General features: G+C 40.5%; 1 protein-coding gene across 2 annotated transcripts in view; it reads left to right on the top strand.

The window, feature by feature from the left end:
• The first annotated feature begins 4,498 nt into the window (after positions 1 to 4,498).
• LOC126458214 (MICOS complex subunit MIC27) overlaps positions 4,499 to 22,791 on the top strand; it is a 65,398-nt gene continuing 47,105 nt past the window's right edge. For both annotated transcript variants that reach the window (XR_007585594.1, XM_050095111.1), the window contains exons 1-2: positions 4,499 to 4,594; positions 12,468 to 12,604. Coding sequence is in view for 1 of the 2 variants with exons in the window: in XM_050095111.1 (XP_049951068.1) it covers positions 4,580 to 4,594; positions 12,468 to 12,604 (152 nt within the window). In the remaining variant the exon portion in view is untranslated. The remainder of the gene's footprint in view (positions 4,595 to 12,467; positions 12,605 to 22,791) is intronic.

Genomic DNA, 22,791 nt, shown 5'->3' with positions numbered 1-22,791 from the left:
ACGAAGTCTTCTCATTGCTAAGCGTACATTTTGGAGCCTGGTGGTCATAGGGCATCCTCTTCTCTTTCTTCCCTCTGGTTCCCATTCAGGATTATTTTCGGAATTCTGGCTTCCTACAATCTTCTTACATGCCCGTACCAATGTAACTTTTTCTGTCCATCATGTCATGTATTCTTTCTCTTACTTCCATTCTCTTTATTATTTCATTGTTTCTTTCTTTCTCTTTTCTAGAAATTCTTGTTGATCTTCTCCAGAAGTCCATTTATACTACTTGCAATTTTTTTAGGTGTTTCAGGTTTGTAGTCCAAGTTTCCACTCCATACATAACTATGTTCTCTAGTATCGATTAACATATGATTTTTTTGGTTTGGTTTATTACTTTCCTGCTCCACAAGATTGAGTTGAGCATCACAATGACCTTCCTTCCACTGCTAATTCTTTCCTTAATTTCTGTCTCTGATTTTCCTTGGAGCTCTAAAATGGAGCCAAAATAATAAAAAGTATTGACCTTCTTAATTTTCTTTCCCTCTATGTATAATTCATCTGGCTCATTAGTGAGATATTCTGTTTTCTGGTAGTTAATTTTCAATCCCCACTTTCTATACTCAAAAAAATTGTTCAAATGGCTCTGAGCACTATGCTGCCCAAGGCAGGATTCGAACCTGCGACCGTAGGGGTCGCTCGGCTCCAGACTGTAGCGCCTAGAACCGCACAGCCACTCCGGCTAGCTTTCTATATTCCATTGTTAATTTGGTACACATACGATTTGCATCCTCCCCATCTTGTGCTATAACTACTTGATCGTCAGCAAATAGCAGATGATGTAAATGAAGGTCATCTTTAATTTCTAGCCCCATCCTATTGCATTTACGAGACCATGTCTTAAGACTGACAGATTTTAAATAATGTTGGTGACATGGGGCAGCCTTGAAACAGACCCTTGCTTGTTCTAAATTTCTGTGAAATTTAACTACCAATTTTCACTTGACATATGTCATATTTATACATATCCTGTATTATTTTAATTAAAGGACCCTTTATGCTTGCCAAATGCAATGCTCTCCAAAGTAATTTTATTAGGACAGTATCATATGCTTTTTCTAAATGTATAAAAATTAATCCTACGTTTTTTGATTTTTCCCTATGATTCTCTAAGATCTGTCGTAATGTGAAAATAAGCTCTACGCACGATCTACCAGCTGTGAAGCAATGTTGTTCTCCCCAGGTTTTAAAATTTATTTGCAGCTTATTTTTAATTATTTTCCCAAAAATTTACATTAATGTGTTTACAACACAAATTCCTCGGTAGTTCAAGCAGCTTTTGCGATCTCTTTAATAAATATAGTATTAATATAGCCCAGCTTCATTTCCTTGGTATCTAATCTCCATGTTAACATTTTATTGAATAATCGTGTTATTAGCTTCACAATTTTGTCACCACCATATTTTAAGAGCTCCAGATTGCTATTGTCTGATCCAAGTGAGTTACCATTCTTCCCTGTTCTTATACCTTGCTCACCTTGCTTTCTAAACCTTGGATCTCCTCCCCTTCCTGCTCCTTTTCTTCTACTGTTCATTCCTCAATATACTCTTCTCTATCCTCATTTGATACTTTCTGGAAATTCTTCCCATTCTTTTGGTGTTATCAGTTGAAGATTGATTTTGGCTTTTGTCTCTTGTTGAAGTCCTTTTAATACTGACCATGCTTGTTTCGGTCGCCAAAATCCTAGTTTGCTATTGACACTGGCACATGTCGTTTCCCACTTTTCATTCTTTGTTATTCTTCTTTTTTTATCTCTTCATTCTTCTTTTCCTTATAGATTGTGCTTGTTAATTCCGATTTATCATTGAGCCACTACTCCGACCACCATTCTGCTGTATGGCTGTGGTTGTTTCCCCTTATGCCCAGCACCTCTATTGCTATACTTATAACATTGGATTTTATATAATCGTACCTATCCTCTGTAATTCCTTCAAATGATTCTTACAATGTTTTCTCCATTCTGACAGCAAAGAATGTTCATATACTTTTGTCTTGTAGGCTGTAAGTACTGAAGTATATAGTTTTAGCTTTCTCAGCAAAATTCGTTTTAATGTAGTTAGAACCATTCTTTGCATTCTTCCATGGCCAAAAACTCTTCATTTTTACTAAATAATGATCTGATCCACACTGGGTTCCTGTATGAGATCTAACAACTGCTGCCTCGAAATTGCTTGTTTGTCTAATGATAATATAATATATTATAGAATGAAGTTTTGTAGTATTCTGTTGTCAAGAATATTTATGAATATCCTTGTGTTTAAAAAATGTGCTGGTAATTTTCAGATCACACTGTTCACAAATTTCAATCAGTCGTTCTCCATTGTCATTACATTCTGTCTCTCCATGTTTTCCCACTATTGGGCAAGATTCTCTAATTCCTACTCTTCCATTCATATCCCCCATGATAACCAGTTCCTTCCTCCTTGGGATTTTTTCAATAGTTTCCCTAAGGATTGTCCAGAAAGTATCTTTCTCTTGGTCTCTTGAATCATTTGTGGGTGCATATACACCAATAATTACAACTTCTCTGGTAAATAGAGTCATTTCTACTATAATAATACGTTCATTATTAAATTTCCAATTTGTAATTCTCTTTTTCCATGCTTTCTTTATCATAATGGAGACTGCTGCTTTGGCTATCCCACTCCAAATATGTAGATAATTACCAAGTTCTTCTTCTCCTTTGCCTTTCCTCTTGGCCACAGAGAGTATGACAACACCCATTTTGAAACTGTCAAGTTCTGTTGGTCATTCATTCAGTTTTGTGGAGATACCTTGCACATTCCAGCATCCAAATGTCATTTTCCTCTTTTCTTCGCCAGTTAATCACCCAAGATTCCAGTTTTTCTGAGACATATTATTAGGTTTCTTAGCATTTTAAGTTTTTCACGTGAGTGACGAGCTGGCCCACTGCACAACCCCCAGCCTGGGGGACCAGGTAATTTATTCTCAAGGTTTTCTTCCTTTAGCCTGTGATAAGCCAATGTCACGCTTCAAGGCAGCCGCCACTACTTTTGACCACCCTGGGTATTTTATTTCCCCAATACCCATCATATCTGGCGAGAATTTCCTTATCGGCCACCTGGGGAGGCACCCGATGGGAGTCTAGCAACTCCACATGGGACATCACTGGGGAAGTAGTCAAAAACTTTTTTTGCTGCGTTGTCCACCCCTTTTTGTGCTGAAGATAACCTTAATGTGGTATAATGAATGTCATTCTTTCTTCTCGGTTGATAATTACCTACATCATAGTTTCTTTTGAACTGCAGTGGATTACTTACAACAAACCTCATGAGGGAATAAATGTACTCTGAAGCAGTCAAACTGCCTAACTGCTTACACAGATGTTTACAAGATGACCATGGTCGAGCGCCACCTATTAGTCACGTTGCTCTGTTTTGAGCAATGGAGACTTTCTTTCTTAAAAATGAGTACCCCAAAACATTACTTCATATGACGTTATTGAATGAAAATATGCAAAATATGACAACTTGCTGATTTGTTTCTTATATTTATTAAAAATATCACAGATTGTCCTTGGATCTCCTATTAATTTTCTCTCATACAATATGCTTATTTCTTCCATATTCACATTTGCTTTCCAGTACGATTAATGAGCTTCCAAGATGCTTTATTCACATTGTCAGGTTTAATGATTGAACCACTGTGAAAGTTTTTTCCTGAAATTCGAAAGCTCTGTCTTAAACATTTTAGTAAGAAGACTTTATGAACAATCTGCTTGAGTTTAATCAGATTACTGGTTAGTTTCAGCTTTGGATCCTTTCTATGTATTAGAGTCCTTTTAACATCTTTAACTGGGCAACAACGATTATAATATTTCAAAATTGTTTCATAGAATTCATCGCTGTCACATCTCCTAGCAACTCCCATGCACCAGATCGAATAGATTTCATTACTTCACTTAGCACTTTGCGGTATCCCGTTTCCAATCAATCTTTTATTTTTAAAATTATGTATAATTTATCTGCTAGCCGTAAGACAAACTGCTCCTGATTTAAAAATTATAAGCAGCTGCCTTCATCTCCGTATAGTTGTATTCGCTGCTTGTAATTTTTCACTAACTTGTATGGCTCCCATACATTTCGATGAATTCAGAAATGAACTATCTAGACGATTGATCGGTATCTTTCATTTTAAAATTCACTCTGCGTAAGCAGACGAGAAACACCTGAATGAACAACCAGCTGTCTCAAACACGCTTTAGTGTCAGATTTGCGGCGATATCCTGTCCACATGCCCCAACTTGTCTGCACAGATGTGATTTGAACCCACAGATTTGAGCAAATTCACTCAAACTTCCAACTCCAAATTCTGCGAACATCTAACATCTGCGCAGATATTCTGTTCACACGCAACGATCTGTCTGCTCAGATCACGGTTACATCGAGTGTAGCCGATATCCTAATATCGATTGTAGAATTTCGCGGCGTATGTAGTAACTTCATCGCTCACAACTTTGTATGGAGTGAGAGAACAGAGAAGTGGTCGTAGTGAAGTTGTAAACAGTGGTAGGGAATGATTCGATTTCAGGTACAAAGAGAAATTTAACATCCAAATCTTCATAATGTTTGCTGTGATTACTTTTCCTTTCCGAATCAATGCTGGGGATTCATAAAACTGGTTTATTGCATTTATACCACTCTATTGTACGACGAGAACGTTAGTTGCAGACGATATTTTGTCGTGAGAATATCATTTCGTTTGAAATTTGCGTCAACACTCATAAAGTGGAAGGAATGCGCCTGGGATGTAAATCATCCCAGCGTGGATATATTGTGTGGGTTGTTGCTAGACGAGTATCTGTAGATATTCCGTTCAAAATTAAAAATGTGGACCAAAATTCTCAAAACAAAAGTTAAATGCTACTAAGCTAATCCATAAAATGAGCTCGAGACGACTTGAACAAACACAAAATTTAAGGCATCCCAAAAGTAGCAAACATTATCTTTCAGAAAATATCTATGCCTCTGAGAATAGTCCTTTGTATGTAAACTAAAGGATGTCACCGAATTCTTCAGTTTCGTCTTTTAAAAACATTCCCTTCAGTTGCACAGGAGAGCCACTTTTTTGACATTGATCTTGCTGTGAACTTTATTTATGAAAATCGTTCCTGTGCGAAAATTAGAGAGATGAGAATTCGTGTAAATGTAATCCACACGAGAGAGTATAAAAAATTCTGTGAAGGAGGCCCGGTGTGATTTCTCTGATATTTACCCACGGCCAGAGTCATGTATTATTTTATATACTTCAACGATCTTGTTCCTTGGTATTATATTCTGAGCATAATGTTGATAAAAACATTGTACAAAAAAACTGTTCTATGAAACACACATTTGAAAACTAGAAAAAGACACGTGAAACGTCTTTGAAGTGTTCTAGTAACTTCCCATAATATTTGCTTTTTAATCATGTTTGGCTAATGACCATTTTCAGTGTAGTAGTAACTTTACACAATCGCCAAAAATGACAAATGATTGTAGATTTTGCTTTCCCCTTTGTGTTCGATGTGTTGTGCATTGTGGTGCAAAAATCTGTAAAAAGCTACCAAGAAGCATGCTATAAAACTGATGTGTAGCATAGCTCAAAGTCTAGGTTAGTTGAAAGGCGATAATTGGTTTGTGAGGTCAAACGAATGTGAATGCCAAATATAGATTGTGGCAATACCTGGACCTGTAGTGTAGCTTGATGTTAACATTCAGGGTATTTTTAAGGCACTTAGTTATAAAAACTAAAACCGCAAAGCAAATTCAGAAAATTTTGCATTAGAGTATCTTGACAGATGTTAAATACATCTATCAATAATTATATAAATTATGAAAAATACAAAAGGGGCCACTTAGTAACTTTCACTGAAAACTGAATAAATTTTTATTAATGACCTCAATAAATGATCTGACTGTCTAGATTCAAGAATGAAAACGCTATTAGCTGCATGTGACAACTTACATCCTTTATATATGAAGAAAAATTCAGTTTATGAAATTGTTAAAATCAAATTGCTGTATCTTAGAGATTTTATTTTATATCTTTGACAGTTAATAATGCACTCAGTGATATATTAAGCAAGTGGCTCATCCTTGTGAACTATATCTACTGAACACAGCTAATGAGCAGATGTTTCATCATCATTTTGCACACTTTCATGTTCCATAGATTGTTTTGTATGATAAATCATAATGATGTAGACAGTCATTTTATGTTCACATCACAAATTAATTTGTAAATATGCTGAAAGCTCTAAGTGCTTTTTATAAAAGAAACATAAATGTGAGTTTGTATAGCATAGATGTGAGCACTACCCACTACCTCTTACACATTACAATAATAGAAACTCTTCTACGGAATAAAAGTTGTCAAGGAGAAACTTTTTCAGTTTATCAGTTTTATGTTGCTGCCTGTCAGGCATTTTATTTCACTGGGTAAGTGATAAAATTTTTTGTTGCAGCATTGTGCACCCCTTTTGTGCCAAACAAACTTTAATGTGGAGTAGTGGATGCCATTTCTTGTTCTGGTATTATAATTATATAGTGTATGTCATTGTTCCTTTATACCTGCAGTGGGTTATTTACAACAAACTTCATTATAGAGTAAATAAACTGTGAAGCAGTACTCAAATTGCCTAACTGCTACACAGGTTTCTACAAGATGATCATCGTTGAGCACCACCTATTATTCGTACAGAACTGTTTTTAGCAATGAAGACATTCTTTATTGTAAATGAGTACCCCAAAACATTATTCCGTATGACATTATTGAGTGAAAATATGCAAAATATGACAGCTTGCTGATTTGCCTCTTCCCAAGATTTGCAATATTTCTAAATGCAAATGTGTCTTAACTAAGGTGCTTTAGGTATTCCAAAATACATTTTTTCCAGTTTAAATTCTCATCAGTATTAAAACCCAATAATTTTGAAGATTCCCCGCTGTTCTTTATTTCCTCACCATGTGTTACACTTATCATTGGAGGAGTACCCGTAAATGTGCAGAACTTGATGTGTCCTGTCTTTTTGCAATTGAGGGTGAGACCATTCAATGATACTTTTAAGAACATTGTTCACCATTTCCTCTGTTTTGGTATGTGTGCTGGATTGATCATAATACTTGTTATCTTCAAAAAGAACATTCTGCTTGTTGTATGTTAAATAAAAGATCATTTACATATGAGGAACAATAGTGGGCCAAAAGTTGAACCTTGGCAACCCCATATGTGAATGCCTTCCAGTCAGAATTACGTCCCTGGACTATGTTTGTTGAAGCACTGAATACAACTTTCTGCATTCCTTTGGTTACATATGACACTATCTATGGGTTGGTGATACTATCAATCTCGTAAAACTTCATTCTGTGTAGGGGAATGCTGTGATTTACCAACAATGTAGGAAAATATGGATTGCCACTTACCGTTAAGTTGCAAAACACAGTTACATAAAGGTTTCGGCCACAACCTTCATCGGAGAAAGAGAAACGCACACGATTCATATACACAAGCAAGCAGACAGCTGACCTCCTGCACATATCACTACCAACTCTGGCATCTGAGGCCAGAATGCAGCTATCATGTGGGATACAAGCAGCAGTCTGGAGGGGATGGTCAAGGAGAAGGTATGGTAATATATGGGTGGGGGAAGAGATGAACACTGTGTGGTGGAGTATTCAGGGACTAGAATGCCAACAGGCATTGCATCAAGAGGATGCGGGGCAGGGAGGTGAGGAAAAAGGCAGAGCAGCAGGGAGAGATGGGCGGGTGCATTGGCATAGGGCTGCAAACAGAGAGACTGCGAGATGAGAATGGGGAGGAGATGATAAGGGGGGTGGAAACTGTTGGGTAGTGTGTATTGGGGCAGTATGTTACAGTAGGTTGAGGCTGAGAAAATTATGGGACCAGAGAATGTGCTGTAAGGATAACTCCCATCTGAGTAGTTCAGAAAAGCTGATTGGGTGGGGGGGGGGGGGGGGGGGAGGGAATCTCCAGATGGCTCGGGTTGAGAAGCATTCATTGAAATCAAGCATGTTATGTTCAGCTGCATGTTGTGCCAGTGGATGGTCTACTTTGCTCGTATCCATAGTTTGGCAGTGGTCGTTCATCCTGGTGGACAGCTGGTTTGTAATCATAACAACATTAAAAGCTGTGTAGTGATTGTAGCAAAGCTGGTAAACGAAATGGCTGCTTCCCCAGATGGCCTGGCCCCTGATGGGGTGGGATAAACCTGTGAAAGGACTGGAAGTGCTGGTTGGTTGGATTGTACAGGTCTTGCACCTGGGTCTCCCGCAGGGATATGATCCTTGTGGCAAGGGGTGGGATTGGGAGTGGCATAGGAATGGACTAGGCTGTTGTGGAGTTTGGGAGGGTTGCAGAACACCACTTTAGCATAGATTGGAAAAATCTTGGGTGGGATCTCTCATTTCAGGGCTTATGATAGGTAACTAAAGCCCTGTGAAAGGATGTACTTCAGTTGTTCCAGTCTAGCCTGGTACTGAGTGTCGAAGAGGACACTCCTTTGTGGCTCGTTCTTGGGGTGCTGGTGGGAGGTATGGGGGTGTGTTTGCAGACTAGGCCTTGGTGAGACCCTCAGCATACCAAGCAGGTGAGTTCTTGTCACAGCAGATACGCCATCCCTGGGTGTCCAGGCTGTGTATGGGATGGATTTTTTTGTATGAAAGGGATGACAGCTGTCAAAATACAGGTAATGTTGTTGGCTGGCGGGTTTAATGTGGTCAGTAGTGTGGATGGAGCCATCAGAGAGCAGGTAGTCAACATCTAGGAAGGTGAGACACTGGGTTGAGCAGGCTCAGGTGAAGGGGATGGGAGAGAAGGTGTTGAGGTTGTGAAGGAATGAAGATAGCGTGTCTTGGCCCTGAGTCCAGGTCCTGAAGATATCAGCGAACCTGAACCAGACAAGTGGTTTGGTGTTTTTGGGGGCTAGGACAGTCTCATTTAGATGGCTTATAAACAGATTGGCATAGGAGGGAGCCATGTAGGTGCCCATGGGCATGATGTACAGTAAAATGCCTTAGACAGGTTCAGAAAATATGAACTGACACTATTTAATTATTTAATGCTTGTAAAATTTACTGAGTGAACATATAAATGGCATTCTCAGTAGAGCAACTCTCTTGAAAAACAGATTGTGACTTACTGAGGATACTGTTGTTAAGGTGAGATACTATTCTAAAATAAATCATCATCATTTCAAAAAATTTGGAAACTGAAGGAAAGCAGTCTCCTGCTTTACAGTATCATCATTTGTGAAGCTAACTTGTTCCAAATATGTACATACAGCAGAGAATTCTACATTAGGTACAACTGAATAAGGTAGCATATTTGTTGAGACGCTGACCTCGGATTTGATAGAGGGGAGCTTTGTGTTCTCTCCCACCTTCCTGATTTAGTTTTTCCTAAACCACTTCAGGTAAATGCCAAATTCGTTCCTTCAACAAGTCTATGACCTGCCATCTGTCCTCTCCTCATTAAATGTGTGTGTATATTCATACGTCTGTTGCATGGCTTTTGTTTCTGCTTGCATTAAGCTGACTGTCTGTACATCATTGTAAAATTCTCTTTGGACTACACTACTGCAACTACACTATGACAATGTCAACTGTGACTTCAGGGTACTGATTGTTGAAGTTACTGTAAATGATGTACATACTATTTTGGTTGTTGCAAATACCTGAAAACAAGTGATAGGACTTAAGATTGGTTATTTGGTTGTATTTACTTAGTGGCCCTCCTTGCTTTTTTCAAAGTTGGCGTATGATAAATGTGAGATGGTTGTGTTGGTTTAGTGGATAGAGCATTAGACTTTATCCCTGGAAGACCTGGGCTGAATCCTGCTAAGAGATGGAGACTTCTCGATTGCAGGATGGCCCCAGGTCTACTCAGCCTGCTGTCAAAATATTACTGAGAATTTTACTCGAGGATAAAAGTCTATCGTCTGAGGGGCCTGCTACCTCTCCACCTCCTAGTCCCACAGCAAGTAGAAAGGCTGCACGTGACCTGCAGTCAGGCCAGTAGTTGTTCATGGGCTTATGTCACAGTCTTAATTATCACATAACGTGTTTTCTGAATTCACCTAGCAGTTCTGATTTTTATGACAGAACTCGTGTTAAATATGAAGCAAATATAAGTTTTAGGGGTAATTTCCAAGATTACTTGCGAATGATATGTACTGAGAGTGTGACTTGTCGGAGCACAACTATCGGTTTTGTTTACAGCATTGACAACGATGATCAAGCGCGCAGCTTGTAATGGTGCCAGATATCGATTTCATTTACAGAATTAACAAGTAATGGCAAAAGATGTACCAAAATTACTGCCAGGAATTTAACTTACCTTACTTGTGATTCAGGTCTCCATCAACTACTACTCCGCATTTTGTGTAATAGGCAGGAGCACTCCTGTTTCGCCTTATCTGGGGTATGCTGTGGCTGTATCTTTCACAAAGTTTGACACATCTCTTCATGACAGTCCACACAGTTCCAAAAATTGCGATATGGCAATATATGAAGTCTAAATCCCTTTCCACAGTACACAATCTTGTGATATGGCAGTAGATGAAGTCTGAATCCCTTTCCGCAGTACACAATCTTGGAAATAACCTCCACCAGGTAACAGTAGTGCACATTGACACCAGTGACAGATACATGTGGGGAGTGCACACTCCACCCTGCCTTGCAGAGCTGCCCTAATTGCCACCCGCACCGCCAGTCAGCCCACTCGGTGTTCGTTCATGTCTTTCGTCAGTTGACTCGACTGAATAGAGTTATCGAGCAGTTGTACTTTCCTACGCAGCACGCGCAGCTTATATCTCACTATGCTACTTCGCACTCACTGTACAAAATATTTGCTTGTCTACCTGCATCTATTGCTACAGTAGAAAGAAGTTTTTTGATATTGCAGCATACAGAGACATGACTGAGGTCGACAGTGATGGAGGAATCTTCGTGGAGGATCAACTTAATGGCTTAGCTCTGTTGAACACTCACCCTGACATTGATTGTCCTATTAATGATGTAATTAATCAATTTGCCAGGAAGAATAGGCACATAGAATTCATCATTTAAGGAAGAGAACCACAATTGTAACTTTTTTATATCATATGATGGCATTGCCTTGTATATGTGTATAATCAGTTCAAATAAAACTTTCTTAAGCTTTGCATGTGACTTAATTACTTTTTTATTACGTTAAAAGTAAAGGTTGCTGGAGATAATTTTAGCGCCCTCTCGTTGAGGTTTTTCTGCATCCGCCACTGATTGACACTGCACCAGCTTCACACATCTTTAGAACATTGCTGACAGGTTCACCATTAGATGGTGTTCTGTAGTCGGCAACACTAATCAATTATCTCGCACCATGGCAGTTGTGTGCTTGATATATGTTGTTGGCAAGTGATCTCGGGAATTATTGCCTTAGCATATGATACAGTTCAATCTGTTACCACAACCTTCATTTCAATGATAAAAAATCTGCCCACCAAGTGGCGGCAGGAGAACACACACACACACACACACACACACACACACAAGGTTTATCTTTTACAACCTTTCAGAACCCGTGGCTCCTTCTGGCAGAAGAGTTGAAGGGGAAGGAAGAGGGGTAAAGGAAATGGACTGGAGAGACTTAGGGAAAGGGGTACAGTTCAGAAAAGTCAGCAAGAACCCAGATCAGGGGAGGCTTACCGGATGGGATGAGAAGGAAAGACGGATTCCATTTTTTATCTATCCGTTTGTCATATTGTCAATAACTGATTATTTTTGTTGTTACATCACCTTTATTTATTAAACATATTTGTTGGCTTCGCCATCTCGCAATCAGATTATCACCTTTTAACCTAGGCGTTGAGCTATGCTGAAGTTCAGACTGTCACCGCATCAAGAATTTCAAGGGGGTTGGGGGTTCAATTTCACAGTGTAGCAGATTATTTTACGAATTCGTGTTAAATGTAAATATTTGGTTTCTTATGATAATATTTTAATTTTCATAGAGCATGCTACCCATAAAGGGAAAGACCCAATGACTTAGCTTGTTTTCCTCTGACAGTTCTCTGAAGAAATATTATTATTAAAGAGCTGAATGAAAATGGAAGTTTGCTTTTTTTTGTGAGGCATAATTTTAGGCTTGTGTTTAATACGGATTTGCCACATTTTAAGAAAATCATAAGCTTATGGAAACATTTACTAGTAAATAATTCTCTTAATATGTAGTTCGTGAATTACAATATTTAGTTTGTATTTTGCTTGTGAAACAAGCAGTGGCTGGCTTCTGTAATGTTTGTGCCTCTATAAGTTTATCTGACAGGAATGGATGGTTATTAGTTTGCTTGAATTTTGGCTGGGGTAAAAGCTGTCACTGTCTACATTTGTATTTTAAAATTTTAATGACATAACTTCTTTTACAGATTTTGAAGAAGTTTGTCATACCCACTTCTTTAGGTGCGGCTGTAATAAAGTCTGAAAGTGGCAAAGACAGTACAGAAGCTAAACCATGTCGTCCGAGCGAACTGCCACTTTATGAGGATGACAGCTGTGGATGCAGGTGAATGCAAAATAAATAAATAAATAAAAAATAAAATAATTGTTTTATTTTGAGCAAGTTATTTCCTTTTTTTGTGCAGTATTATTATTATTTTTATTTGTTAATCAGAAACTAAACATAAAAGTAGATCCAGTTTAGTTGCAAACCGATCTTGGTTCCAAAAACGGATGTTAAAACTATGAGATGTTCATAAAACAGAAATTATAATACAAATATTGTTGCTTTCTTTTAAATCTGTACTTCTATTTTTACTCATTTACAGAATAAGGTTTTGCACTTGTTGTACAGATAACAGCATTCATTATTAGTAATTGGTTTGATGTTCAGCTACAGGCTCTGATGATTTGAAATTAGGAATTGCTTTGGTTTAGGAATTGCTTTGGTTGGTGTGCTAACTGAAGAAATCCAGTTAAGAATGGCTTTCTTTGTCATTAACGAGGCAGTGGCAATGGCTAAAGCATTGAATTAACTTCGTCCTCACAGTGTAATGGAATGCAAGAAATGAGTACTAAAGGAATGGCCCACAGCTTCTTCATTACAAATATTGACTAGTATGACACTAATCTATATTTGTAATGAACAGTAAGTATATGATGTGCGTGGCATTAAAGCAGTGCAGTAATTTTCATTTGCATCCCAACAATATTTGAAAGATTGGAAGTAGAAATAAATTATTTAGCAGAAGATGGGAAGTTTTATGCGCAATATGAACCATAGGGCAGGACATTGCCAGGAGTCTGTGTGATCTTACATGTCAGAAAAAATTCCAAGACCCACATAGAAACCAAGAAATAGCCATCAACGTGCATACGACTGAAACTTGTAATACTCAGTGTATTATTTCATTTCAAACCATAGTTCACTGCGCTGTCACACCTGTATCCATCTGAAGCACAAGCAGTGACAAGAAGGCAACCATTGAAATTGCACACAACCTTAAACCCATATATGTATTAAACTTTTTACTTTTTATTTTCTTTTGATTTTGTTAAAATACAAGACATCAGCATGAAGTCAAAAATCTGTATGTTTAAGGGGAGCCGGAACGATCCATTTCCTCCATGTTAATTTTAGCAAATAGAAGGAACATTTTTTTCTAAAACCATTAAACATATTCCTCTGAAATTTGGACTGCATGTTCAGTGAATATTTCTCCACAAAGTTACAATGCCACGTTAAGAAATATTTATTGATTTTTGTTTTACAATTTTTTTAAACAGGTGCTTATTTTTTTTCTCTAAAATTTTGCACATTTTCTATAACTCTTGAATTATAATTTTTTTTACAATTTGTTATAAAAATGAAGGTAAAGAAGTAAACAATATTGTGTATAAATTTCATTGATATACTGTTAGCAGTTTTTGAGAAAATGTTCCTCAAAGATGAAAATTTTAAACATACGGGAAATGGCTTCCAGTTTTTTATACATTCATGCCCCATATGATGGATTATCAGCGTCCTCTTCTTTTTCCAGTGTTAATTTCCTTTTCACTGGTCTTTTCTTACCTTTTGCTGCATGTTGTAGGCTTTTGTCTCTTCTTCCTGCACCTCTTAGTCTTCATCAATTAGGCTCATTGTGGAAATGGTGGTGTCCTGGTTGGAAACCTAAATGTTTCAGCACATCACATTTGATAATGTTCCTTCATTGTATGTCGCCACTGCATCATACACTCCAAAATGCAATGTTTTTATCTATACAAACACTCTTTTGGGAATCCTAATCCAGATTAAATTATTTACACTTTCATTTGGATTTTGTGTTTTCCCATGTGAACACTTTTCTAATAAACTTGGCTGTGATAATTCTATGAATATGGGCCTAATTACATCAATTACAGTATTTGGCAAACTGTTTTTATGGACATACTCCTTTCCTGATTGGAACTTACAGCATGAGTCATCACCTGTTGGGCACAGTGCATGTTATGGGTGCTCATTTGTTGATGCAGTATGAAAAAATAATTCCCACACTGCTCTCCTCATATGCTCAATGCTACTTGTATTTTGCCTAATTGCACACCCATAATACCTCTGCAATCTATCAATTGCTTCATCTGTCAATCTCCCTCTTCCTCCAAGGGTCTTACCATCACTAAGCTTCTGGGATCCCTATGTCTGCTTTAGTTTGCACAAGCGAGCCGCCATGCACTTTTGCACATGTCCAATGCACTCCTGTTTTTTAATGTGAATTGCATTGCCATAAGGTTTTAGTTCTTCTACAGCTTGATATCCCTTAGAATCACCATCTCCTAGATGGTGTATTGTACATTATACCACTCCTGTGATCTGGAAAAAATTGCTTTTACTCCCTCTACTTCCATCGCTCCACTCGTGCCGTGAAAATTTGCTTCACAACTTTCGCTATGATCATCCTTGGTATTGCCCTTACATCTTCAATGTTTTGAGAGAATAGCAACATCAATTACTTTGCAACTGTCTCCACTGGTAGCTGTCACAACTCCATTTAGAGATTTATGACCTCTACGTTGCCATGATCCATCCAGAGCAACAGTTAAATCTCTACAATTCCCATTATCTGTCACAGCTTCTCCAACTGCTTTCTTCATTGTTGCTTGAGCAATATCTTCAGCAGAAGATCCCACCAATTCATTATAAAATCCAAACTTGGTTTGTGGTTTTGGCAGGTTCATAATTCCACATAACCTTGTCCTTGCAGCACTGCCCTTGCCAATGTAACGCAAGCCATACACTAGCCTAACATTTATAGCATGCACCTTCTTTACACTATTACAACTACGAGGAATACTATTAGAATTAGAAAGCGAAACTTCTGCAGCACATTTGTTACACTTCAATAATATTTTACAGGCCCAACCAATGTGTGAAGTTATTTTCAATTCCAGTCCTCTTTCTTTGCAAACTTGGCATAACACGTTATGTTTCGAAATATTAGAGAGCAAGGAAATGTCAATTATTTCATTCACATCATTACTGTCACTTTCATTGTTTTCAAATTTTTCTTTGCTGTCACAAAGTTTCTTGCTGGAAGTAGTTCTATCACATTCATTTGGAGTAGTTGGTGAAGCAGTCTGAGCAGCATCTCCCTTCGAAACAACAAAAGATTTCTTCGTACACTCATTGCGCCTTTTCTTAAACACTCAATTGCTGAAACGGGGCATATTGATATCCACAAACCAATACATAAAACAGGCATGAGCAAAATTCATCAAATACGCAAAATTGAACAGCTAAACAACACAAAGCAAACTCTGCTAGTCAACACACACGGTATAGCGTTTATGGTTACTGATATGAACAGTCACTTGTCACAGAGATAAAGCCATACAACGTTGGAAAACAAAACACTGTCTAATTCCAGAAAGATACCCTGCTTGCAGCCAGCAAGAGGCACTGTCAGAGGTGACACACCAAGTCGCTACAACCGTTTACGCGGCGTGTCAACTTTGCAGCGATAAAGACACTTAGAAGGGTGAACTTGATTTGCTTTATTCAGAAAGCTCCAAATAATTTTATAATGAAAAAACTAAAAAAATGTTAGTTTTGTCATTTTCATTGTTCCGGCTCCCCTTAATGTGCTTATTCATCACAGTAGACAAACTCGAATGGGGCATATCATGTTCACACATGGTTTTTAGCTGAACTATTCAGCCCACTGACTGTCCAAGCATAAGCACAGAAATTGGTTAGGTCCATCATCAAGAGATAACGTACAGGACATAATCAAGCCCAAGCCAAATTGTAGCTCATTGGTCCAATAGGTTTGTGTGTGTGTGTGTGTGTGTGTGTGTGTGTGTGTGTGTGGGTGGGTGGTGTGTGGTGTGGAAAAGCCACAAGGTGTCATGTCACAAGATCAAGGTGGGTAGGTTTGGTCACCTTGTAACAGGATTAGTTTGCTCGGGAACTTGTCACACAACAGTGTGATTGTCTCTCCTGAAGAGTGGCAAGTTGCACTGTTTTGTTGGGACCATAAATTCTCATTGTTCATTTGATCAAAACATGGCCAAAGGAAAGCAGTGGGCATCACATGATAACAAACTCCATTCAGTGGGACAGCCCTTCCTTGTTCATCTTTAAAAAGGTGAGAACCAGTTAAGCTACAACTCCAAATCATACACCAGAACCCCCTGCGGGTCTGGGGGTTAGAATAGGCCCGAGGTATTGCTGCCTGTCATAAGAGGCAAGTAAAAGGAGTCTCCCACTTTTCGGCCCTATGAGTTCAGGTCCCATTCTATGGTTTGACCTGCCACTTTCAAAATTCTACTGAAGTGTGGGCCATATGGGGAAGGATGCCTTACATGGTGCATGAGTGCCCTAGATTCAATCTCCTGAATTTCTTGTCATGGCTTTGCATCTCCACCTGCGATTCAACTACTTGGGCGAGGACACTTTCCGTGGTATGTCATCTTCTTCTGTTGTCTCCTGTCCTCTTTCGTCCCTGTGACAATACTGGATTTCTCTGCGCCCAATATCCAGCACAGTAGTCAGACCGTTGTGGTGGGGCTGTCGTGTATCCATTTGGTGGGAGCCCCCTGACAACACAGGGATCACACTGCTGATGCTTGAACTGTAAACTCCCCACGTATGCCAGGGAGTAGATGTCTGTCTTCCTGGGCCATCAGGACTCCCAGCAACGGCCATCATGCCAGTTGGCCTTTGCTGTGGCTGGGTGGTGCCCATGGGGAGAGCCCCTGATTGGAGTGGGTGGCATCAGGGTGGGTGACCCGCAATGAAGTGGACTAAGTCATCTCTTGCTGGTGACCATAAGGCACCTGCAGTCTCTAAGGAGGGCAAAAAAGAATACAATGCCGTCAGGTATGACCCTAAATAGTTTCCTTCCCTCGTTACACTTTGGGAGGAACGTAGAACTACAGGGAGCCATATTAGCCTTGGTTTTTAGTCTGTAGCAGAACCGATGGGGACTCTTTTCTACCTACGAAGCCTCAGTTTTTCATTGAACACCTTGAGGATAAGTTTGGAGAAGTGACAGTGCTGTCCAAGATGTGAAACTGCACAGTCTTAATTCAAGTAGCATCCCTAGCCCAGTCCTGAGCGCTACTCGCCTGTGACAAGCTGGGTGACATTCCTGCTTCTGTCACTACTCATAAAAGCCTCATCGTGGTCAAGGGGATTATTTTCCATCATGATCTCCTCTTGCAGTCTTACAATGAGCTCCGCACCAATTTTGAAGAGTGGGGTGTTCATTTCATCCTGCGTGTTTACAGGGAACCCCAAGACAACAGGGTTGCTACCGGTGCCTTCATCTTGGCCTTTGAGGGTGATTCATTGCCTGAAAAGGTCAAGGTGATGGTTTACTGCTGTGATATTAAACCATATGTCCCTCTCTCTATGTGGTGCTGTAAGTTCAGGCACATGTCTTCCTGCTGCACTTCCAGCGCCACATGTCGAGACTGTGGACGTCCACTGCACCCAAATACTCCATGTGCACCACCTCCCACTTGTATCATCTGTGGAGAGCACCACTCCCCCTGCTCACCAGACTTCCCAGTACTCCAAAAGGAGTGAAAAATCATGGAGTACAAGACCATGGACAGGTTGACTAACACAGAGGGTAAACGTAAATTCGAAAGATTACACCCCATTTGGTTGACGTCGACATACGCTGCAGCTACATCACTATCACTGTCCCAAGTGCCAGTGATTCCTCATTCTGTGCCATGAATAGAGGGCCCTCCAGGCCACCAGAATGCATCCGCCCCCTAGGTGGTAGGGGGCAAATCTTCCTCTGTTGCTCCCAAAGCACTTACTTCAGGAACAAGGCCCCAACACAGGGGGCATCTGTCCCCTCCCCCCTGCCGGAGAAGCAACAGCCTCCTCTGGCTCTTCTCGTGTGGAAGGGGTCCCTTGGGGCCCTCTCCTCCATGGTCTCCACTAATTCCATGGTGGATAATAGAGATGGGGACCTGCCATGCCCGCACCAACGTGGTGACCGAACCAAAAGTTCTACTGTCACATCCGTCAACATGTTAGTTATCTAATAGGTGGACCACAGGATGCTGGGCTGTGATGCTATCTGTGCGTCTGGATAAGACTACGCATTAACACGGTCCATCAGGTGATAGAGAGTGGAAGAAATGCGAATGAGGGTAGCAATTTGAAGAGCAGAGGGAAAAAAGTGCCAAGGCTCGTGCCATGGGAAAAAACCTCTGCGACAGTGGGATGGGTAGTAAGAGCAGTAGTGGCTTACTAGCTGCGATAGTTCATGCAAGGTTGGGTTTCTTAGTATGGATATCATGCATCATTACCGTGGCAGGCGATGGCGATGTATCAGAGTTTGCTGCAGCCGCTGCATTCCTGGAACAATTGGGATCGTTATATATTTGTGGGAGATCGGCCATAGGTCATCTCACTGTGTGGGGGGTGTGTGGAGCTTGTCTGCATGTAGTGTACGGTACAGCTTCCCTGTGTGGTGCCAGTTATTCGGCAAGTGTCTTCCAACTGATATCCAGTAGTGGTGGCTGATTAACAGGGGCTCACATGTACCATTGTGTTTGCGTGTACTTGGCCATAGATGTTAGGTCCTTAAAAGTATGTCTTTTGGTCTTTTATGTTCCCATCTATGGTTGTGGTTGTAGTTCCCCAGATTCAGAAGAAATGGTTTCTGCGAATGTCTGGAGTTTCTGTATAGTCTTGTGGTGAGTTTGTGGATTACCTTCGTGAGAGTCTCAAGTCTGTATTCCTCGTGAAAGTCCACGATGTGTGTGTATCTTGGAGCATTGCTTATGATTTTGAGTACATTGTTTTGTATGATCTGCAGACGGCGCAGGCGTGTGGATGCAGCATATCCCAAGACAGGGGTTGCGTACGTCATCAGGGGTTGAATAAGTGTCATGTACATGGACTTCGACACCCTTCTGTTCAGTGTGCTACGCCTGTTGAGCGTAGGGTAGAGCTGTTTGAGCCTCGCGCTTGCTGGTTGGTCATGTGTTGTATGTGGTCCCCGCAGAGTAATTTCTGGTCCATCCAGACACCGAGGTATTTGACTTTCTCGCGGAAACGTATTGGGCGTGCATGTAGGGTTTTTGGCCTGCAGTATTGGTGTTTGCGCAGTTGCTTCGGTCTTGTAGTGAACAGAATGGCTTCGCGCTTGTCGACGTTTACTCTGACACACCATTTCTCTAACCAAGGCTCAGCCACTCTCGAGTGTGGTCTGTAAGCATGATGTAATGTTTGATGGTTTCCAATCTTGCGCGAGGATGGCTGTGTCATCCGTGTAGATTGCCATCATTGTGTTTTGTTTGGTTGGGAGATCGTTTATGTAGAGGTTAAACAGTAGGGGCCCTAGGATGCTTCCCTGCGGTACTTCCGCATGTTTACCGTGTCGTATTGTTTTCCCAGCACGTCAGTGTTGAAACTCCTGTCTGTGAGGTATGAGTATATGAGATGCACCAGCCCGTCGGGGAACCCTGTGTCGCTGAGTTTGCGAATGAGGCCGTTGTGCCATAGACGGTCGAAAGCCTTTTTGATGTCTAGGAACACCGCCCCTGTTGCTTTGTTTGTATTGAAGCCATGTGTTACCGTGTTTACTCGAATCTAAGCCCCAATCGAATCTAAGCCGCAACTTAAAAATGAGACTCGAAATAAAGGGGGAAAAAAAAAAAATCCCGAATCTAAGCCGCACCTGAAATTTGAGACTCGAAATTCAAGAGGAGAGAAAAGTTTTAGGCCACACCTCCAAATCGAAACAAAGTTGGTCCATTGTAATATGAGACACAATTTAGGTCGAATGAATGACGATACAGCTACAGTAGTTTGGTTCGAATCGTAATCTTAGCAGTTACGCTTTACCAGGTAGCCACTGCTATGCGTCAGGCGCTCCGTCCGTATTTATGCGGGTAGCCTTCCTTTTTCACGTGCTTCGTCTGGTTTGAATCGTTTGCTTATTTTGCTTTGATCTGATAAGTGCCGTTTTCTTTGTTATAGGTGTTTACGTCACTCTAAGCTGTACAGTGTCGTGCATTGTTTGTCGCATTCTGATAGTGCATGTTTATGGCCTGTCGCCACTCGCGGCATGTTTTGCTTTTGTGCGCGCTACCGCTGCTTACAATTTAAAAAAAGAGAGGAATCGTCTCATTAGCGAAACAATGGCAAGAGACTGCTATTTGTTGTTACTTACACTGTTGCTTTCTTTCATAATGATCAACAAGAACCAAATAATAGACTGCGTATGATAGAACATGTTCTGAACGAGAGTTAGGCGAAAATTTTTCTCCGTTTGAAAATCTTTGTGGCCGCTTCTTTAGTACATCAAATTCTGCATAGAAATTAGTCATCTTAGATTTAAAAATCTAGTCAGTTGCCGTACTTCATTTCTGACTGTATCAGTATTAGGCATAAGAATAATACGAATATAAACATGACACGATACGTATATTCTTCCGCGTTTGCTGTTGTGTCACTCTAGTTTCGTAGTTTATTAGGCAGACAGGATTTAAATGAGATAGCAGCAAACATGAAAGAATACATGGCACAATGTCTCTATTCGTATTATTCTTATGGTGAAGAGAATACTGCATGTGATTCACATTTCATCAGGTTCCTATTAGCAACCATCTCTTCTCACGGGTAGGAAAAAATTCAGAACGTAGAGTTGGCCATATTGACAAACATCCCAAACAGTCTTGCCAGTCGGATTTTCGTAGTACATTGAAATTCTCCTACATTCGAAGATGAACAATAAGGAATTTGTATTTACTTCGTTGGATAATGTATGAAAATGCAGTGGTCGAAACTCGGGGCGGAGAAAAAAAAAAAAGCTCGTCTTCCACCTTTTTTTTAAATTTATTTACTGACGCAGAGGTTTTGGCACCAGTATTTATCTTTGTGCCTACAAAGCATGCCTGTGTAGCGCTACATATATTCAATGGCAGAAGTTAGTTGTGGCGGCACCTACCAACATTTTCCAGAACTTCCGCTTGCTTTGCACTCGATTCTAAGCCGCAGGCGGTTTTTTGGATTATAAAAATCGGAAAAAAAGTGCGGCTTAGATTCGAGTAAATACGGTATATGTTCAACGACCTGTAAGAGTTGTTGTCGAGTGGTGATTCCTGAAGCTGAATTGCTCCAGTCTCAGGATGTCATTTCTAATGCAGTGCCTACTGATGCGTTTAAAAATCACCTTCTCAACAATCTTGCTGAGTGAGCTTAGAAGACTGATGGGTCGGTAATTTTGTTGGAGGCTGTGGTCTTTCCCCGGCTTCCTGAACATCAGGACCTTGGCCGTCTTCCAAAAGGTGGGGAAGTGTTGGTGTTTTAGTATGGCAATCATGGGTTCGGTGTGAATGACACTGCGAGTATGGGGGCTATTAGTTCTGCTTTCTCCTCCGCTGAGTATGCAGGTCCGTCAGGCGCTTGGAGTGTTTGGGTGTACATTTTCTCCCTGGTGAAGTGTCGGGCTAGTTGCCACATGCCAGGTCACGCGGTGTCCAGCCCTTAAAGTGTTTGGTTCCACTGTTGTGTTCTATGTGTTTGTATTTTGTCGTGTATGATGCCCTGTGCTACAGCAGTGGTAGATAGGTGACACTAGTGGGCGACAGGCAGCATGCAAGCTGTGCCAACTGTATATTGCCCCTGTGCACTTGCCCCTTCACAGGCAAACACTGGCAAGGCTGCAGAAGCATCACAGACTCATAGTATGATTTGCATGCAATGTGCTCATGAATTCAGACAACTTAACGACGACGACTGGGCAGTGTTGATGTGTGGTGACAGGATGACTCCATCCAGCACCAGGTGGCCAGCTGCAAGAGTGCTGCGGGCTGGACTTTATCTCGGCCAGTGAAAGAACGTGTGAATGTGGCGCATTCCATGCAGCCTCCACCCACAAATCGCACAGAGTAACAGTGGCGATGTTTTCTCATCAGCCATGCAGCATTGAATGTGAACCGAAGTTTTATGAACTCTCTCTTTGTATAAAACAGTGGTGTATGTCAGCTTCTTGACACCAATTTGTACAGGCACAAAAGAAGGAGACTGGCCAAGGATTTGTGAGGATGGGCATTGAAAGGAAGTGTTGAAATAAAAAGAGAGAAATACATTGAATATTTGATTATATTCTGACAGTACTGCAGATGTTGTAGACGGCCAGAGTGGCTAAGCGGTTCTAGGCGCTACAGTCTGGAACCGCGCGACCGCTATGGTCACAGGTTTGAATCCTGCCTTGGGCATGGATGTGTGTGATGTCCTTA

Source organism: Schistocerca serialis, chromosome 2, assembly GCF_023864345.2.
Source record: "Schistocerca serialis cubense isolate TAMUIC-IGC-003099 chromosome 2, iqSchSeri2.2, whole genome shotgun sequence".
NCBI lineage: Eukaryota > Metazoa > Arthropoda > Insecta > Orthoptera > Acrididae > Schistocerca > Schistocerca serialis.
The sequence above is the reverse complement of the archived record's forward strand: the minus strand, read 5'-3'. Positions and strand labels throughout refer to the sequence as shown.